A 20782-nucleotide genomic window follows, 5' to 3' on the forward strand; every position below is an offset into this window, starting at 1 on the left:
GATCGAGGCAAGAGGCTTTTGGTTGCTACTGTTTGTAAAGATTAACGGAGATGGGAGTGTCACAATTCTGCAGATAGCACTTTTACTTCACAGGTCCAAGGTGTCTAGTTAAAATGGAGCCCAAGCTCTAGCTTACGGAGCTTGTATTTTCTATCTGTGAGCTTCCCCCGAAATTCCAACGACATGCTTTTCAGGTGAATTGTGTTCCTGCAATGGACTGGCTAACTACTCAGTGGATGCGTACCCTGGCTATTTACCTATGCTTTCTGGGACAAACTCTGGACTGTGGTAATGCTCACCAATGAGCGGTTACTAAAAATGGATGGCTGGTATGCATTTATACCACTATAAGATTTCAACACCTGCCATTCCGTAGAATGTTGTCAAAGTACGTAGCAATTCTCATTTAACATAGTGAAATATAATGCTGCAAGACTGCAGTTGTTATTCTGAAATGACAGGAAAAAATCGTTATGTAAAGTTGCTGCTATGGAAAATTTTCGCCATTGGACTATTGCCTTGTATTCGATTCTGTTATTATACTCGGCATCATCCAATCTATCAAAGGTTATTTATAATCAACAGGGTAATATAATGGTTTTGGTAAAATTTTACGGTAAGTTTCTTGTCAGTGTGTTTTGTTTATGTTACACAATTCAATTTAAAGATCATTGCCTGCATGTGGAGTAACTCTGAAAATTTTATATATATGCAAAATCATTATTTAGACATAAGGTTGAGACTCAAAAATTTACATATTACACCAAGGAGACATTTTACATTTTTTCACACTATTTCATTCAATAAAAATAATAAACTTTTTTCTCTGAATTAAGGAGTCACACAAAAAAATGCAGCAGATCAAATGAATGAATGAATGAATGAATGAATGATTTGATGTGATTTTCCACTTCTCTCAAACATTTCATGCCCAAGGTACTGAACACCCCAAAACTGGGTAACTTAGATATGAAATTAATTTTATCATCAGATAGATACATACATACATGGGACAAGTAAGAAGCATTTTGTGCTGCAGCCAAAATTATCTTTTAAATTAAAAAGTGAAAAGGACCTTTAGCATTTTATGAAAGAGAGAACATTTTACAATAAACAGACTTGGGATCAACTGCACAGATATTTATATTCAATTAGAAAATTGTTTTAAATAATTGATACATAAACAAACATCCTAAGAAACAAAAATAACAGCAGCAAAACAATGAACAAAACTTTATTTTCATTTCTTTTGTTTATCTCTTACATGATTTTGCTTTCCCAGATCACTCAAAAAACTCCTAGGTTATTGCTGTCTTTGGGGCAAAGCACCACCTCCTCCTAGGCTTAATGTGTATGGACTGTATCTGAAAAGAAAATTAATGCATATTCACTGGATCCCTGCCAAGCTGGCATGTATGGCAATATTTCATATGTAGCGCACTCTCAGACTAATATTTTATTCATTTAAACACACATTTGCCAGCTATCTTGCATCCAACATGGGCCTCTTATTGTTTTCTTAGCAGTGTTACCTCAACCTATCCGAGAGGGGGGAGGGTAACCTTGGGTGGGACAGTAATTCTGAAGAACAAGCCGTTCTTCCAATTGGATGCCGAATGATGATTCGAACTATCCAATCGCAGAACCGATGACTCGTCACTCTCCAGTTGGAAGCGACGGTGGGCGGTCTTTTCAACCAAGTATCCGCCTTGTGCTAAGCGCTAGGTTGCGTAAAACCTGCAGTTTCAGTTTGTTTTATTCACCATTTTGTGTAGCCGAAGGTAAAATTAAACTGAAATCCCTTCTAAAAATACATCTTTTTCATTTTTTTTTGTTTTAAACGTGGACCTGGTGATACTTTGGGAGCATTTCATTGCCTCCCCAGAGTTACAAACCTGAGACGTTTTAACATCTTTTTTTCCTTGGGATTTTTCTCTTCTTACATTTAACCTCCACTGCACAGTATTTCTGCAAAATGTCAAGACCGGTGAGGTACGTGCGTTGCTTTTTTTTCGCGGTACTTGCGTCTGTCGCGTGCATGTTACAGGGGCGGGAAGGCGCGCGTTATTGTTACTCGCGCCGCGCCGTTTGGTCACATTTAGTAGTGTTTGAGGCTGCAGTTTTTATGCTGTTTCTCCTGATCCCGTTTGCTAAGCGCTCGCTCCTTTGCTTTGCACGGTGAGGAGGGATAGCCTAGCCTAGCCTAGCTTAGCTGGCTCGCGCGTGCTTGGTTTCTGCGCGGGCTTAGCCTAAGCTAAGGTGAGCGCGCGTTCCAGCAGGAGGCGAGCTACCGCGCCTGACCCGCGTTACTGGTCGCAGCCGAACATTACTTCCACGCCACACGCCCGAAATGGCTTCTTTCTCGCGGAGAGAGAGTGCTGGACTTGGGGAAATGGGGCAGCCACGGTGGAGAGGTGAGGAGCGGGGAGCCCACGCTGTGGTGGTGATCATGATGGCGGCGCTGCAGCGAACGCTTCCGAACCTGCTCCCTCGGCCCACCTTCCATCCCCTGAATGCCGCCGAGGCGACCTCCATTCCCAGAGTGGCTGTCGCGAGCCCCGCGCCGTGGCGGGCCGCGCGTGTCCAGCTCGCGGCAACGCTCGGCCGCAGAGGCGCCGCTGTGTATGAGACTCGGGGGCGGGGGGGGGGTTGGTCCCCGTTCACGCACCACACCTCCCTCCCTGCTTCACTGTGCGGAGCACAACTCTGCCGCCGTGTACCTCTTTTTACTCATATTTGTGCTAGAAAAGACCCTAATACAAATCTTTAACCTAACTGCGGCCGCAGATATTCCAACTAGCTAAACAGCAGGCTGTCCTGTTTAGCCTGGTGTGTAATAATAATAATAATAATAATAATACTCCCTCGCCTCGGTCTCACGCGATACACGACACACGGTCCCTCCGCCTTCACTCGGAGTTGCCAGCTTCTTGTAGAGTAGGATGCTCTCCCAATGCCATGGCTGTTGGGATCAATCGTGTTATTTATGATTTCACAAAAGTTAAGCGAACTGGACCCTTTCACTCAGGAGTTGAGTGGCGTCTGTGGAACAGGAGTGAGAGGCGCGAATGTCCCGTTATTTCTTTTACACCGTCACGCGGTACTTTACTTACAAACACAGCCGGCGAGGGCCGAAACTCTAAAGGCACTTGACTTGTATCCCGTCCGTCATTAAAGGATTCATATAGAATTTCCTTGTTTCGTTCGCAGGTTAGGTTTCATACAAACTTTACATATATAGTATAGAAATGGGAAAATTGCAGCTTGGTCTCTTTTTTTATCTACGTTAAAATGACTAACGCTCATCATCTTGTCGGCACTTGTATGTTATCTCCACTTTGGTCTAGGTTGTAATAGTGCAGTTTGTTGTAGTGCCACTGTTAGAATTATCAGAATTAATAGAGCCCAGCTGTTAACACTGGAAAGGGAGTTGAATTAAGGTGGTAGTTGGTTTGTGTGTGCTCTACTGCCATCTACCGGCTAAGCAGGTAAACACAAATTGCTCTTCCATTTCCACAAATTAATTTTAGGGAATGTAGTGAAGAAAATGGTACAATTAAAACATTTAGGAAAAAAAAGGTGTGTCTTTGGAGATTCGTAACTGTCATTCCTAACTTGTGGAGTCAGTGTACTGAACTTTATTTTGGTGGGAAATTTGTTGTTTATTTGATGCTTTTCTCCAATGCGCCTTCCAGTGGATACTATGTAGTGTTACCAGCCCACACACCTTATTCACGAAGGTAACTTGCACTGCTAGATACGCTACTTACAATGGGTCATGTATCGGTGGAACATACACTCTATCTCTCTCACACACTATGGGTGAACCTGAACAGCTTGTCTTTGGACTGTGGGAAGAAACCAGAGCACCTGGAGGGAACTCACACAGACATGGGGAGAACGTGCAGACTCCACACAGGTTGAGTGGGGATTGGACCCACATCCTCTTGTACCACCAAGACACTGTGATACAGCAGTGCTACTCGCTGTGCCAGATTCTTATGTGTATTAGAATTCCACCTAAATACTTTGCATTCTGTTAATAGCATCATATCTTCCTCAGACCTTGAAATGTAAACTGATTCTTGCTGCAAATGGCTTTGATTCACATGTTTGTTTTCTAGTTGACAAGGTAATTGAGTGCATGCTGTGTAAACATCTATTGTGTGATTGTATGCTTAAAATTCTGGTAACTTTCAGGTGAAGCTAGTTAGTTTTTGAATGTTCTCATTTTCCTGTGATGGTTGCTGCTTATTTTATTGAATAGACAGCACTTTCAGGTTGAGGAAAAATGGTCAAATATTAACATAGACATTTTTTCTCTCTTTTAGTAGTATTTTACAGGTTGTTACTTTACTAAACTATTGTATTTCATTAAGTTGATTAAATGTATTATTGATATTTTGTTTATTAAATGTTTGTCTGTAACCTTTTATTGATGCATGGATTTAATGTTATGAGTTATTACGGAATAGTAGTTTTTGCACCTTCCTTTCACAAGGATGTTTCAAGAGTTCTGAAGATTATTCTTGAATTGCAAACAAAATATTTTTTTAACCAGTATTTATTGAATGGAAGGCTCTTTGTTAATCCCAGAGGGGAATTGTTTGGTTACAGTGGCATACAATGTACAACATATATACATGCAAACACATGTACAGACATACATTGAAGACATAGGATTAAATAGGTAGGTTTTGGGTGGGGGGTAAATTTCTGGTCTGTCAGCTCAACCACAATCTGTTCACTTCTGGCACTGAAGTGGATTGTGAATAATAAAAGTGTGTATTATTTCCCAAGAAGTGACAGCTCAATAGTTTTATCATAATTAGCAGCTGGCTGCTGTTAGTTTTCTTATGCTAAGACTAGCTTCTTAACTAAATTACTATTATTTGAAATAATTGTAGTATCATTGAAAGAATATTTGTGCATGAACTTACATTTACATTTATTCATTTAGCAGACGCTTTTGTCCAAAGCGACGTACATCTCAGCAAAAAGTACAATTTATGCATTACATTGAGAGAAGCAGACATGAAAGTCTCAAGCAAACCTAGTTTGTTCCCTACCACTTGCTGCACCGAGGTTCATCGTTCGAGTAGGTGCATAAGACACAGCATAGACAAATCCTGATACCCTCCTACCATTTTTTTCTTTTTTTTCTTTTAATGAATATTATAAGATACACAAATGAGCAATACAATAACAGAGTAATGGCTGAATAAAGGTTGTATCAGGGGATGCTTATGGAGTTACGATGCGTGAACAGTTACACCATAGATGAGCTGGAGAGGTCTTGGGCGAAGTGGATCTGGAAAAGGTGGGTTTTCAGACCCTTCTTGAAAATAGACAGAGTTTCTGCAGTTCTGAATGACAGGGGAAGGTCATTCCACCACAACAGACCCAGAACCGAGAACCTCCGAGCTTTGCCTTTTGTGCGCAGGACCACCAAGTGAGCAGAAGTAGATGAGCGAAGGGGCCTGCCTGGGGTGTACCGGTTGATCAAGTCCTGTGAATAGGCGGGAGCAGTTCTATTGATGCATTTGTACACATTAACCAGGGTTTTGAATTTGATTTGGGCAGCTATAGGAAGCCAGTGCACAGAGATGAGTAGAGGAGATACATGAGAGCGCTTTGGCAAATCAAACACAACTTGTGCAGCAGCATTCTGTATCAGCTGCAGAGTTTTGATGGCATTAGTAGGAAGGCCACACAGAAGAGAGTTGCAGTAGTCCAGGCGGGATATCACCATGGCCTAGACAAGTAGTTGGGCAGAGTCAGTTGTGAGGTAAGGACGGATCCTGTGGATATTATGCAGGATGGATCTGCAGGAACAGGTTGTGGCTTCGATATGTTGAGAGACTGACAGACTCTTAGCAAAGGAGCTAGGCAAAATGAGTGAATTGTCCAGTTTGATCGAAAGGTCATGACAGGAGGATAGGCCAGCTGGGAGGTAAAGAATCTCTGTTTTGGAGAGGTTGAGTTGGAGGTGATGATCATACATCCATGAAGAGATGTCCGACAGGCAGGCAGCAATGCGTGTGGAGATGTCTGATGCACCAGGTGGAAAGTAGAGGAAGATCTGGGTATCATCAGCATGGCAATGGTATTTGAATCCATGGGAGGCTATGACTGGACCAAGGGAGGAGGTGTAGATGGAGAAAAGAAGAGGACCCAATACTGAGCCCTGCGGAACACCGGTTGAGAGAGGCAGAGGAGAAGAACGAGAGCTCCGCCAGACCACTTGATAGGATCTGTCAGAGAGGTAGGACTCGAACCATCTTAGTGCCGCACCTTTGATCCCAAGCTTGTTAGGAGAGTAGAATCCGGTGATTTACAGTGTCGAATGCTGCAGACAGATCGAGGAGGATGAGGACCAAGGAGAGGGAGGCAGCTCTAGCAGCTTGGAGAGAATCAGATACCGCCAGAAGGGCGGTCTCAGTGGAGTGACCAACTTTGAAACCAGGCTGATAACCATCAAGGAGATGGTTCCGGGTGAAGAAATTGGACAGTTGATCACAGGCTGCCTGCTCGAGGGTTTTGGACAAGAAGGAGAGGAGAGAGACTGGTCTGTAATTTTCAACCAGATTGGGGTCCAGGGAGGATTTTTTTTTTTTTTTTTTTTTTTTTTTTAACAGAGGTGAAATTAGAGCAGTTTTGAAGGCAGCTGGGAAGCAGCCAGAGGAGAGTGAGGACTTGATGATGGAAGAGATGAAGGAGGAGAGTTGCGGGGAAATGTTCTGAAGGAGTGATGATGGGATCGGTTCAAGCGAGCAGGTTGTGGCTCTGCGCAATATCAGGAGGTCAGCAACTTCAGATTCAGAGAGCGGCTTGAAGTTGGAGAGGATAGCTTTGCAGGGAGGTTCAGCGCGAACCAGACAGGTTGATGGTGAGAATTTCAGTGATCGCTTTGACTTTGTCTCTGAAAAACAAAGCAAAGTCTTCAGTAGTGAGAGAAGAGGGAGGAGGAGGTGGCCGGGGACACAGAAGCGATGAGAAGGTGGCAAAGAGTCTGTGTGGTTTTTTTGGATGCAGACTGTATTTTGTTGTGGAAGGAGGAGGTTTTAGCTGAAGAAACAGCAGACTGAAAAGCAGCTAAGAGTGACTGGTAAGCATCCAGGTCCGATGGAGTTTTGGATTTATGCCATCTTCGCTCTGCAGCTTGCAGTTTGCTCCTGTTAGCACATAACATATCAGACAGCATGGGGTAGCAATGGGGTGTGCTGGTCTAGAAGACAGAGAACAGAGAGAGTCAAGGGTAAAAGATAGGGCAGAGAGGACAGTGTTAGTGGCATCATCTGTAGATAGATCTGAGAATTGTGGAGCAGAAGGGAGAGCGGCTAGAGTAGCAGAGACAAAGCAGAAAGGTGAGAGAGATTTTAAGTTGCGGCAAAACGGGTGCAGGAAGCGACAAAGAGTTAGTGGTGAGGGAGGGTTGAAAGGAAATGAAGAAGTGGTCAGAGACATGCAGTGGAGTGACAGAGAGAACGGGACAGCCACAGTTGCGGGAAAATACAAGGTCAAGACAGTTGCCCGCTTTGTGAGTAGCAGGGGGTTGGGACGGAGAGATCAAAGGACTGTAGGAGCAACAGAAGGCGGCTTGCATGAATGTCATCGACATGCAGGTTGAAGTCACCCAGGAGAATCAGCGGAGAGTTGTCCCCTGGCAGAGAGCTCAACAACATGTCAAGGTCATCCAGGAAGCGGCCAAGAGAGCGATAAAGAACAACCACAACAAGAGTGATTGGGGCAGTGATGGAGACAGCATGCCATTCAATGGAGGACAGATCATGCAAGTGAAGAGGAATAATAGAGTATTCCTACTGGGGAGAAATGAGCAGGCCTGTGCCTCCACCTCTGCCAGAGGAACGAGAGGTGTGAGAGGAGTAGTAGTTAGTAGAGAGTGCTGCAGGTGTGGCTGAGTTGTCTGGGGTGATCCAGGTTTCAGTTAGGGCCAGGAGGTCCAGTGAGAGATGGGAGGCATAGGCTGGTATGAAGTCAGGTTTTCTCACAGCAGACTGGCAGTTCTACAGTCTCATAGAGAAAGTAAAGCAAGATGGAAGGTTTGACAGGTGAGGATAAACCAGATTGCTGTAGCAGCGAGAGTGCCCAGGTCTCCGGCAGTGGCGAAATGGCACGGCTCGCTTACGTGGAAGACTTCGCTGACCAACATGCTGGACGCATGTTCCCTTGAGGACAACTGTAACGGTGGCCTCCCTCGGTGGACTCCCGCAGGTAGACTCTCTTGTCTTTGCACCAAGAGGCTGCCGTTGTGGGTCACCAGCTCCTATTCAAACTGGGCTACTGCCTATCAGCTGACTTCCTGATCGAAACCAAAATTACACCAACAATGGCAACCAAAACAACCAACCAGACGCAATTAATCGAACTCAGGGAGTTGCGCTCACTCCCGCTACGGTACACAGAAATGATCCGGAGAACAGTCGTCACAACAAACCACTAAATACTACTTAACAAACTAAATAATTACAGTGCCACGCAACGCTACACAAACACACAACCGATTGTATCTATCAACCTGCACAGCTACATGACATGAATGTGCGACGGGAAAAAGCGGTAGCAAAACAACAACACTTACCAGAAACACCAGGAACAGCAGCGATGCACCTCCAATGCAAAATATAATGCACAATGCATTACAAACTTACAAACAGATTTGGCACCAGAAGTGATTGTCATTCAAAAGTGTTTGTAAGACCAGTCACTACATCGCAGTCGATACTAGTTTAATAATACAGCTTAATCCCTTGAATTATTCACAGGTCAGTTTCTGTTAAATACGTCAAATAAAGCTAGTATGAATTTAAAAACTTATCTGTAAGACTTTATTCAGTTTTTATGAACAGCTCATACAATAGTCTCACTGTTATTTATACTGGAAGCATGGGGCAGGATATAACATGGATGGGCAGCCAGTTTATTATTGTTTGTTAAGCATTTGTGAAGGAACATTGAAGAATATCTTAAAATGACTGAAAGTACATCTAATACCACCCACAATTTAGTCTGTTGTGTTTCTCCAGCACTTTAGGCACTGCAGAAGATTGAAAATGGCATGGAGGTATGAGAGCGAGTTGAGGATTGCATTAATAAAATGTTTCACCTTAAAACCCAACAGTATTCGCTGGTGAAAGGGATGGGTCTGATTCATCACATAACATTTGCCAGCATCTAGACACCTTACCTTATCCATCAAAAAGTGTAACAGTAGATTTGTGCCTTTATTCACTGATTGGTTTCTGTAAAAGTATGTAGCTGTATGTAGGATGTAACTTTAATAAATTAAAATACACACTGGTTGAAATTGTTTCTAAGTGCATTTTCCTGCCTTCTGTTTGCTGCAAGCGGAAAGTCATGCTGTTGTCATGCTGAGAAATTTTAGAAATTATGGACGGGGAAAAAAATGCTATTAAAAATACACATGGGGTATGTTTGCATCTTCAAAAAAAGTCGACTGTTGCCGACACAAGGTACAAGCTCAGAACTTTGTCGGTTATAACATTGTAAAAAGGTTTAATGTCTACCAAGTGTCACTGCACTACAAGGTCTAAAGGTAGACTTCATAGTTGAATATGACTGGATTCTTGACTAGCCTCTTTAATAGTCAGTCTCTTTAAAGCATTTCACTGCACATTGTACTAAGTATGGTTGTTTATCTGACAAATAAAAAATTTGAACTTGAACTAATATAGTGATTTATGGCATTATTGTATATCTTTGCTTATTAGGGCAGCTTTCATGCAAGGTAAGCTTCCAGGTTACAAATTTGGATAGGCCACAACCACAGTTTTGCTAATCCCAGAGCTATGCTCTCCTAGTTCCCAAAGCTTTCCTTCTCTAAACTCCCCTGTTGCTGTATTTACAAATAGCTTGATCTTTAATTGCATTCCATGGTAGTACCTATAATCCCATTAGGTCTGCTTTGGTTGCTGTCACATTGGCTTTTATAACAGCTCAAATTCACCATAGATCAGGATTTTGTTACCGAAGGAAAAATTGCTTAAACACACAAGCATTTTTAATAAAGATGGTTGTTTCAGGAAATATCATAATTCAGTTGTTTCGCGCAGCAGTACAATGAGAGTCTTCGATTCAGCTGTTTGCAAGATACTGTAATACAGTGAAACATATAAATCACCCCTCTTGGCCCTATTTGACTTGTTTTTTGCACATTTACTTTCTGGCAAACATATTACAGTTGAATTAAAGAATTCCACAAATTAATGGTTCTTGTTACAGGCATTTCAGCATTTCTAACCCACTTGCACTGTATGGCGGTTGGCTGAGTTTGTAAACTTTGCCAGCTTTTGAATATTTCAATGTATTCTCACGTTCCGGAAAGAGCAAAAAAGGGTCCTTTGAAACATCACATTTTATCCAAATTTGCAGTACATCAGGGTGCATTAAATCGGGGTTTTACTGTAGTTATCAGGTTGATAGGTTGAGTGCTGCTAATGGCATATGTATGTAGCATCTCCAGTCTCGCACACCATTCATCAAACCAGGTGGTCCGGTGTCTGTTCTAGAACAAAAATCTAGCAATACTGCAGCCCTCGAGTCTCAAATGGGGTGACAGTGATCCCATCTGTGGACTTTATTTACTATGTTTACAGTAGGATATTTTAATAGAGCCAGTCACACCAGCTTATCCTCAGACCACTTCAGAAGGTGGCCTGGTTCTTGACAGGATTAGTGCAAATCAGATCTGGGCAGTGCAGTTTTATGGCCATGCTTTTGAATGGATGACCAAGGCAGGTCATACTGTAGATTGCAAAGCTGAAGTTTTATCAAGTCTTTTCAAAGACAACTTTGTTCATTGTGGATAGAGGGAGAGAGATTTCCTGGCAATAACTGGTTTGTGTTTTCACAGGAACAGGAAGGTGGTAAACTACTCACAGTTCCAGGAATCGGATGATGCAGGTGAGCGTCTGATGGGCTAACCGACACTACTTCTGCCACGAATAGTGTAGAGGGCTAACTGACAAAAGCCCCCTCAATAAAGCCTAATTCTCCTCAATTGCTTAATTTAACTTAAAACATGATGTCGTTCGTAGCAATAGATTGAGATGCAGTTGAAGATGGCAGTCATGATATGCCTGCCCAGATCCTAATGCTTAATGTGCCTATGGTGTGATGCAGAACAGAGATAAAAGACGGGTGGTCTCCTATTTACGATGGGGTTACATTCCCCAAAACCCATCATATGTCGAAACAATCTAAGTCGAAAATGCATTTTATGCACCTAATACATGACAGACTGGGAGATGCTGATTGCTGTCATTGCCCAGCATCGTAAGAGAGTATCTTGCCGCGTGTCGCTTGCCTGGGGTGGGGGGAATCAAAATTCCCAATTTGAAGTACGGTTTCTACTGAACGTCTATTGCTAATTCGCCTTCGTAAAGTCAAAAAATCGCAAGTCAAACCATCGTAAATCGGGGACCACCTCTGTTTGTTACAAATTGTACGGCATAGTGTCCGCATGCTTTGTAGTGTGGCGGATGTAGGCAGTGATTGTGTGCACTTATTCCTTTATATCATAGACATCCCTGAGCCAAATTATTAAAATGTCTCAATCTGGCTAGTACTCTGTTTCACTCCCCGTGCTTTCTAGATACTCTTTACCTCCACAACACTGCATTGCACAACCAGTTACTATCTACTAATAATGATTTGATGAAAACGAAACATTACAAGACAAGCTGGAAATAATCATATTAGTTACACATATTATAAATTTGTTGGTGTCATAATTGCCACGCGTTAAAGTAAGTTTTCTGTTGGTATTTTAATTTTAGGTGACAATTCTCATCCACGGATCTTTTCTTCCTATAAGAAATAATTTGTCCCCTTCATAATGGAAACGTGTGTAACATTGTGATTTCATTGGACCAATTGGTGTTGTCATTCAGTTGCATTTTGTTTTCCTGAGCATTTATTGTCACTGTTCATATTCTCAAATTTGACTGGTTATTTATTTACTGCATTTAGACCATTAGGCTTGAAGATTTCAGAAGACCCTTGTTCTCTTTGTAAGGGTCACCACAAAACCACTACTTTCTCGTGGAGCTGTTGAGCTCATTGTTATTTTGAAGGGTCTTATGTCTGCTTTACTTTGGTTCAGATGAGGAATATGGGAGAGACGCGGAGAGGCCCAAGAAGATGCGTGCCACCCCCCGGGACATGAAACACAAGAAGAGGTGGGGCAAGAACTTGCAGGGAGACAGGTGGCGCGGTTAGCCAAAGCATAGAAAGTCACCGCTTTTGTAAATGAAATGTTGATTTTAATAATTTCAGATGAAAGAAAAGATCTACTGTTGTACTGAAAATCCCTAATGAGTTTGTATGCCAGAAACTCAACTAAAAAAAAAACACTTTTTCCTGAAGGAAGTTCACATGCCCGGTTGAAACTTCATATTGTTGTTACATTATTAATTTGCTTAGGAGAAACTTATCCATACTGAACAGGGCAGCATGACTTACAGTCTAACTAATTTATTGTGCAAAGAATTTTGCTTTAGTGGGTTTTTCTAGCTGTGCAGCCATTAAGGATGAAGCTGATTCTGAATTCAAGTACCTGAATGAGTAGGTTATGAATTCAGAGCAGATTAAAGTTTAATTTTGCAAACAGGTACAGGAGCTATATGCATGTTTGTTATAGAGCTGCTTGAATTTGTGTGTATGTTAATGATTTGCTGTGTTGTGTGTTTATACAGTTAGCAGCTAGTTTGAGAATAAATGTAAATGAGGAGGTCTGTTGTGCCAAGCATAGGGCACTTTCTTAGACACCGAGCACCGCCGCTTACTGTGACAGCCTCAGCACCGCATGATGGAGAACAGGTGTTCGTGTTTAATTCTTACGAACTCGGTTATCCTTAATCACCGGTGTTGATCAGTCTTCCCTGTTTATAAAATTTTGTTGTGTATTATTCCCCTGCAATATCTGTTTTATAACTCGGGTAAGAACACAAACATTTATGAAGATCAGGTACCATGATGGTGTGAGGTTGACTTATTTAATGATGAATGTTAAGAACTATACAAATACATCGGGGTCTAAATCAGATGTCTTCTGTCGTCCTTCACCTTTAGTGTCTAAACTTGTTTATAATATTTAAAAATTGATGTTCAGATAGGGAAAGACATTAATCTTGATGTAGTATTTTCCTTTTTTTTAAAAAAAAAAAAGAAAAGAAAGAAAAAACCCACCCATTCTTCTTTTTATTCTTCAGTGATGATTCTGATGATAAGGATTCAAAATCAAAAAGTGATTCAGCAGGTGAGACTTTCTCCTGTAACCCTTCTTACAGTTAAACATGATTAAATGGTCTGAGAACTTGTCCTTGGTCCTTTCTTTCATGACACATGGGAACGAGAGACTTGATTCATGGTAACAAGTATGGTTAAGAAACCATAGGTTTTATTATTATTATTATTATTATTTTAACTATATTAAATAGATCAGGATGAAAATTGGTTGAATTCTTTGGAATAGAGACAGGGTTCCACACGTTACATCTTCACTGGTGTTTTATGGGATTTGGGTCGTGGGGAATGCTTGCTTTCCTCCGATTGTAGATGATTTTGGGAGCGATGAAGACAACGATTTTGGGGAGGAAGATGACGATGAAGGTGGCAGCGATTATGACACAAAAAAGAATAAAAAGGGAAAGAAAGGAAAGGTGGAGAAGGGGAGCAAACGAACACCGAAGAGGAAACGCACTGCAGGTATGGTTTGCCTTCCTGGCGCTGAGTCTTGTGCTGCACCGTACAGCGCATACTGCTGAGAATTACATGCTTTTCACTCTACCATTGCCCCTGCTAAGAATTGTGTAGGTACTGTATGTATACCATGCCTGTGTGTTCCTGACTTTCTGGAGATATTTTTAGCAATCTGTTTCCACAAGGACATTACATTCTTAAAAATGTCTTGTTTGGGTTTACATACAAGTTTTGATATTAAAAAAAGGTCAGTGTGCCTACAGTTCATACTGCTAGTAAATTGACTGGGTGGTATATCAGTTAATCTTCTGGGTATTGTCAGATCATGCACTTGCCTTTTCAGCATCTCAGGTCGCACTCTTGTAACTGTGTCTGTGTGTATTGCATTTATATTTTGTTAGAACACCTTTTATACAACAAGGCAAATGATCATGCATACCGTGAGTTAAGTGATTAAAGACTAACAATGGTCAAGTATTATTGCTGAATAGGTTTGACTTACTATATTAATTAACACAAAATATTTTTGATATTTTTATTTTTCCAAATGAAAGAGAGTTGGTTCAAAACAGTTTGTGAGTCAGAATTTAAGAAGTCATTCAGAGCAAAACTCAGGATGCTCTGTAGTTTCCAGATATTTGCATTTATGTATTTGGCACAGTCTTTCTTTGCAAGCAATATGCTGCTTTGACTGAAATGTATTCCACAACAAAGAGCTGTGCTGCCACAAAAATATCAAACCACAGCTTACTTAAATCCAAAAATTTGCTTGTACGCAGTCAGGTAGCTGCATATTAGTGGCACATAAATAGCAGATACGTAGGAAACAGTAGCAGCATACTTGACTGTGTATGTTTTTTTTAATTATTATTATTATTGTGTGTGTGTGTGTGTGTGTGTGTGTATTATTATTATTATTATTATTATTATTATTATTATTATGGTCTCCCCCATAAAACATGAGCATTGATCTGCATAACAGATTGAAGGAATTCTGGAGTGTCTGGATACTATTCTTGTACTCCGTAGATAGTGTTATGTGATCACACCTGTCAGTGAAAACAGTAGCATGTGGTGATGGGCTGCTTTATGATTCTTTCATCGGATGGAGAGAGGAATCAATATCTTATTCTTAGTATCACATTATCTTTCAGTCACTGTTGACTTTGCGTGTTCCACTAGATGACAGCGATGATGATATGGAGGTGAGCAAGAAGGTGCGACAAGTGCGGCAGGCAGCATCCAAGGCAGCGTCTAAACAGAGAGAGATGCTGCTAGGAGACGGAGGCAGTGAGGATGAGGACCGCGATGACGACGAACAGGCCTACGTGGACCGTGAGTATGAGACAACCTTCACCTGTTCTGTGGGCTGTTTTAAGGGGAAGTTTACCGTATTTTAAAGCACACTGGTTCTTTGGGCATGTCTTGATACCTCATACAGCTTTTACTTGCATTTAGCATGTTTCTTTTTTTTTTTTTTTTTTTTTTTTTAGCTTTTAATCAAAATTCTTGCTTCTAAATTACCTGAAAGACTCTTGAAACGGTATGTACTTTAGAACAATTAGTCTCAGCATTAATAAATGCTCCTTACACTCCAAATATTAAGTGAATTCAGCAAGTTCAGAGCAATTTTTACTTTGAATGCAACATATTAGAATTTTTTGGTTTCACGCATCTTCTATGTATCTGCTCATAGTATGATAGAGGAGCAATACAACGTGGTAAATGTCAAAAGTTCCCCCCCCCCGGTTTTCCATGTCATCACTGCCCTTGTGTCGTACTTGCAGCAGACAAGACAAGACAACACAGCATCTTTTACTTTTGGGGCCACGAGTAGCTTAGAAGACAACAGCCCTAACTGCTAATATAGAGCTTTATGGATCGAATCCCACAATTCAGTTACTCTGAATTTCTCTAGTAAAAAGAAATTGCAGTTTTATAAGTGAGTAAATACATATGCAGGAAGTTACTAATAATATTCAACCCACTAGCGTATAGTAGTCAGTAGATGTAGGTACTTGTTTTCAGTATTGGGAAAAATGAGTCTGCAAACCTGAGCTTTTGTAGCCTGTTGGAGTAAGTCCCACTTAGATATTTGTGCATTTCCACTTTTCCATCCCGTGATGGTTCTTTGCGTAAGATATCACTCTTCATTTTTATAAATTGGTTTCAAAACAAGTATTAACAAAAAAAAATTAAATATTTCACTGCTAAAATAACCACAAAAATTGTACTGAGATTGTCAATGCGAGAACTGCTATGGGAAGCAACGGGGTTTGGTGGAAAGGGTAAAATAATACAATAACAGATGTTCTTCCGCTTATTAACATGCTGTATAATAAAATAAGAAATTGAATAATCTAGCACTTCCATCCATCCATTTTTTATCGATAACCACTTGTGAAGTGTGGGCTTGCAGCGGTCTGCTTTATTCCAGAAGCAGACTTCATAGGGAAGGATGAAGGTTCCCGAACATGATCCCACTCTATCGCTACACTTTAACTTCAGATTATATTAAAACTAAATCTTGTTTAATTTAACAAAAACGACACATTCGGTGCTGTTGGCTCATTTGTTCCCTTAAAGTGCTACTTGTCACTTTTGACTATCGTCTGTACAACGAACAAAACAGGTGTTCCTGATTTAAGTTTTTCAGGTGTTGTAAAGATCTTTGATGTAGCTATATAAAAAATACTCTGAAAGACTTGTTTTATATCAAAATCAAAACAAATTTAAAATGATTAAAAATACATGCTCTAAAGAAACCCTGATTATGCACCATTTGTTGGCTGACTCCTACAAACTTGCAAGTGCGCTCATCTTGTTTTTGATCACTGGAATATCAGATGCCCCCTGTAAACACAACAAACTTTGTGGAATGGTATAAGGGCACCAGTCTATCTCTTGGTGTCGACAAGACCAAGGAAATAATTGTTGACTTCAGAAGGAGTTTAGCCATCCACAGTCTTCTGTGTATTGATGGTTTGGTGGTGGAATTAATTAAGTTTCTGGGAGTGCTGAAAACCTGCTGAAGATCACCGAAGACCTCCCTCGGACACTCAATACAACGCACTTAGTGAAAAAGGCACGATGTCATCTCTATTTGTAAAGGAGAGCGAACATCCTTGCCAGCTTCTTCGGATGCACCGTGAAGACCATCCAGACATGCTCCATCACTCTCTGGAATGGGAGCTGCGCTGTCTCTGATCAGAGAGCTGTGCAGCATGTGCTGAAGACAGCACTGTCCATCACCAGGATTTCACTTCCCACCATCCAGGGCATCTACAACAAGCCGTGTCTCCAAAGAGCATGCATCATCATCGGAGGCTTCTCTCACCCTTTCCTCAATCTGTTCACACCCGTGCTGTCTAGAAGGCAGTATCACAGTCTGTGGTCCAACACCACCATGCTCAAGAACAGCCTCTCCTCCACAGGCTGTTAGATCGCTGAATTGTAGATGGCACATGGACTGAATACCAGCCACTGACCACCCACCCACTACTGCCCAGTTACAACCTTCACACTCTGTCTGTCTTGGTAATTTTATGTCCCAGTGTTTGCATTGTCTTGTCCCTACTCCTGTACCTGGGACTAAATTATCCTAATGTTTTTTGCACATCATCTGACCTACTGTGTAGATCTATACATTTACTGTATATCTTTATTTATACGTAGATATACCCGAACCACCGCAGTGTAAGGTCACACAGCTGTTGACTGACTGGCTGACTATTTGTGATGGAGATTTCACAAAGTGCATATAAAGCAGTGGGATTTTCTCAATTTTTCCATTTCAACCCTGTCGCAGAGGAGTCGGGCAGTGATGAGGACTTCATGGTGGATGACGATGATGACAGTGACTATGGCAGCTCCAAGAAGAGAAGCAAAAAGGTGATCAGGAGAAGCAGAACAGAGCGGAAGGAAAAGAAATCACCGAAGCCCAGGCTAAAGGCCACAGGTACCATGTGTTAGGGGTCATATTGCTGCCAGTGTCTTGTCATTAAACTGGGATTTGATTGTATTTATTTTGCACACGCACACACACACACACACACACACACACACACACACACACACACCCACCCTTTCCTTTTAACAGCTAAGCGTTAAAACATTGCTCACAAATACAGGAGTTTCAACAGCTTTTAATATTAAAATTTCAAACATTGGCCATTTGCTTCTTTTTCTTTTTAAAACACTTTATCCGGGTGCTTCAGTTGCACGCACATGAAATATTCCAAAAATGCAGTCTTCATGGGGTTTTCCTTATTTACAGTTACTCCCAGTCCCATGAAGGGCAAGGGTAAAGGCCGTCCCAGCGGGCCAAAGGCCACAGAGAAGTCCTCGCCCAAGGAGGAGGAGGGGGACCCAGAGAGCCCACCTGAAGAGGAGGAAGAGGAGGAGCTTGAGAAGAAAGATTCCCCACCCCCCAAGAAGACTGAGGAAGCACCAGACGAGGAGGAGGATGCATCGGAAGAGGAAGCTCAATCTGGGGAAGACTAGCTTGGTTACCATGATGGCCCTCCCCTCAGTTTTAACTTCCCCTTCTGTGTCTTTCTTTTTTCTTTCTTAAAGGATTTCAGTTTTCTTGTTGGCCTGGCTCAAGGGTTTGGATATTTTTGCCTTTAAATACTATGTCTGAGGACTTGTGGTTTGCATGAAAACACATGCGAGTGTGACAGTCTGCATTGGGCCTACTTCAGCAGTGTGGGTGCAGCTTTCCTCAATCACTGTGGCCACAACCCCCAAAAAATGGATTTTAAGGCTCGTTTTAATGTGAAAAGAATTTACTGAGGGGATAATAGGGGGAAGGTGTCAGTTAGACTTGCTAGATTGAGTCTTAAGACTAACGTCTACACCCCAAATCAGCTCTGATACAGGACTTGCTGAAATCACATTGATAACACTGCTACTCTTGAAAACAAAGATTTGCTGAAAAAAATGTTGAACACTGGAGTTTCATGAATACACTCATCAATTTGATCACACAAGAATAAAAAGATTGAGGTACAAGATCTGTTGTGTGTGACACGCTTCTCCATCATGCAGCACACCTCACTGTACGCCTACACACACTTACTCTTCACTGCCTAATGTTTAGTAAGGTACACACAGTAGTGCGGTGTGATATAGGTGTGTGTAATGTCTGTTACAGCATTTTGCATGTATGTATTTTTCATGATTTCTGACCTGTGTAGATCAGTTAGTTTCCTTTATGAATGGAGCTTGGTGATCTCTGTATGTGGCATTTTCTGTAGACAGTGCTGAATTTGGGGTTGACATGTTCAACAGTTATCTGTAAGGAAGTGCTTTCAGGGCTCTTGCTTAGATTTTCCGTTTTTTTGTGCGCGTCTGTATGCCTGAGCTGGCTCTTGATGGTTTGTCCGGGAGACAGTGTTGCTGTCCCCAATACAAGTGCGTTCGACCCAGGCTGTCATATTAGGCGTTCCTCACAGTTCAATCCTTTGTGCCAGGCATACTCCCCCAAACCCCCATTAACATCCAGATTTTTTTTTTTTTTTTTTTTCCCCCCCTTCCTCTCCCCTCTCTGGATTTTTTTGTATTTTTTTTAAAGAAAAAATAAAATGTATCTTGATTTTAAAGAAAGACAAAATGCTATCTATCTTTTGACTGAAGTGTGTAGAAGAAGGGTGAGCAGGCCAGCAGGAGGAGGCTATGATGTGGACCCCCACCCAAAGTTGTTTTTCCTCTGAGTCTTATTTTCTAGTGTCCCTGTTCAGACTGAAACAAGGCTCAAAGCATTTATCAGGAGGTTTCCATTCCTCCTGCTGTATTGTGAAATCTAGAGTTATCTCTTCATTTGTTTTTAATTTTCAGTACCACAGCAGTTCTTCAAAGGTTTTGTGAAACACAGTTACTGTTTCAGGTGAATAAATGTTTGTTGACATCTTTTGCGGTGTAAAGACATTAGTTTAAATCTAATGCCGAAGGACAGCTTCTGGTAATAATTGTTTTAATTTTGTTGTCGATGCCTTAATTTGTCTGCACAGACCATGACGCAAATAGTAATGTTAGCCGGCGGTGGATGATGGCAAACTCAGTGCAAATGCTGGTAGGCTATCTGTGGAGTGTGTAGGGCTTTTGTGGCTCCTACGTGGTGTATTATAGAGGCAGTTTTGAGAACTCTTTTGAAAAGATGAATTTAATGCATCTCACTCTGTTGAACTTTTCCCTCTGGTTTCAGTTACAGGTTTTTTTTTTCTCTGTGCTTTGATATTTTTTTATTGAATGGCACAGCATCATTAAGGCGGCTGTATAAGAAGCAGGAGGGAAGGCTTATGTTATATTTTTTCCTCTCAAACACAGCAGCTACTTTAACCACAATGCTATCAAATGATATGCCCATTAATGAATCAGAGCTACTGCTTTTCTGTGAAGAAAACATTTGATCCCCTCTTGACAACTGGCAGGTGATTGTTGTTCTTCATTGTTTCCACACCAAGAGCAAGCAAGCAGGGAACCGGTACAAACAAGGAGCCTTGTTTTTGCGGGGGGGCCAAACTGGCATTAATAAATACTGTGCTCTTAGCGGACAAGCCTTGTGTGTATTTTAACTTCAGGTTCACCTGTGCAATTTGTATTCGACTCATGTTAGCTGTACCCCCTTGACTTTGTGTCAGGTGCTGTAGAAGAACTCTACAGATCTGTTGTAAAGTGTTCTTTGTTTTCTACTTTTACAAGCTGTTTTATCCCCACTTTTCCTAAATACAAGCCATGGACAGTTTCGCTCTCCAGCAGAATAACTGAGTATGATCTGCCAAAAGCCGTTTCCTTGATGACATGGTAAAATGTCACTAGCTGCTGTGCACACGTCTCATTTCTTGGGAAGAGTCTATGGTTTATAGTTCAAGTGGTGTTGGCCCAGGTTATACAAGAACACCACGGTATAGTTGTCAGAGTCAAGACCACAGTGCTAAGTTTAAAGTTTCATTATTACCAGTTTATAAGTTAAATACAACTGGGGGAAAAATCAAATATCTTTCTAAAGCAAGACTCGGATGCCACAAATTAATCAACT

At 41.5% G+C, this 20782-nt stretch overlaps 1 protein-coding gene across 1 annotated transcript; it reads left to right on the forward strand.

The window, feature by feature from the left end:
• Positions 1–1568: 1568 nt before the first annotated feature.
• nucks1a (nuclear casein kinase and cyclin-dependent kinase substrate 1a) lies at positions 1569–19577 on the forward strand. The gene is made up of 8 exons (XM_018758709.2): positions 1569–1992; positions 10895–10944; positions 12146–12221; positions 13254–13300; positions 13600–13749; positions 14926–15078; positions 17552–17701; positions 18020–19577. Exons 1-8 carry the CDS (start codon positions 1976–1978, stop codon positions 18244–18246), a joined length of 870 nt encoding a protein of 289 aa, XP_018614225.1. The 5' UTR covers positions 1569–1975; the 3' UTR covers positions 18247–19577.
• The last annotated feature ends 1205 nt before the right edge of the window (positions 19578–20782 follow it).

Source organism: Scleropages formosus, chromosome 2, assembly GCF_900964775.1.
Source record: "Scleropages formosus chromosome 2, fSclFor1.1, whole genome shotgun sequence".
Lineage (NCBI taxonomy): Eukaryota > Metazoa > Chordata > Actinopteri > Osteoglossiformes > Osteoglossidae > Scleropages > Scleropages formosus.

Excerpts from the sequence above, each read along its gene's own strand:
- nucks1a (XM_018758709.2), top strand. Across the intron at positions 10,945-12,145 it reads CCAGGAATCGGATGATGCAG|ATGAGGAATATGGGAGAGAC; the intron begins GTGAGCGTCTGA and ends ACTTTGGTTCAG. Across the intron at positions 15,079-17,551 it reads CGAACAGGCCTACGTGGACC|AGGAGTCGGGCAGTGATGAG; the intron begins GTGAGTATGAGA and ends ACCCTGTCGCAG.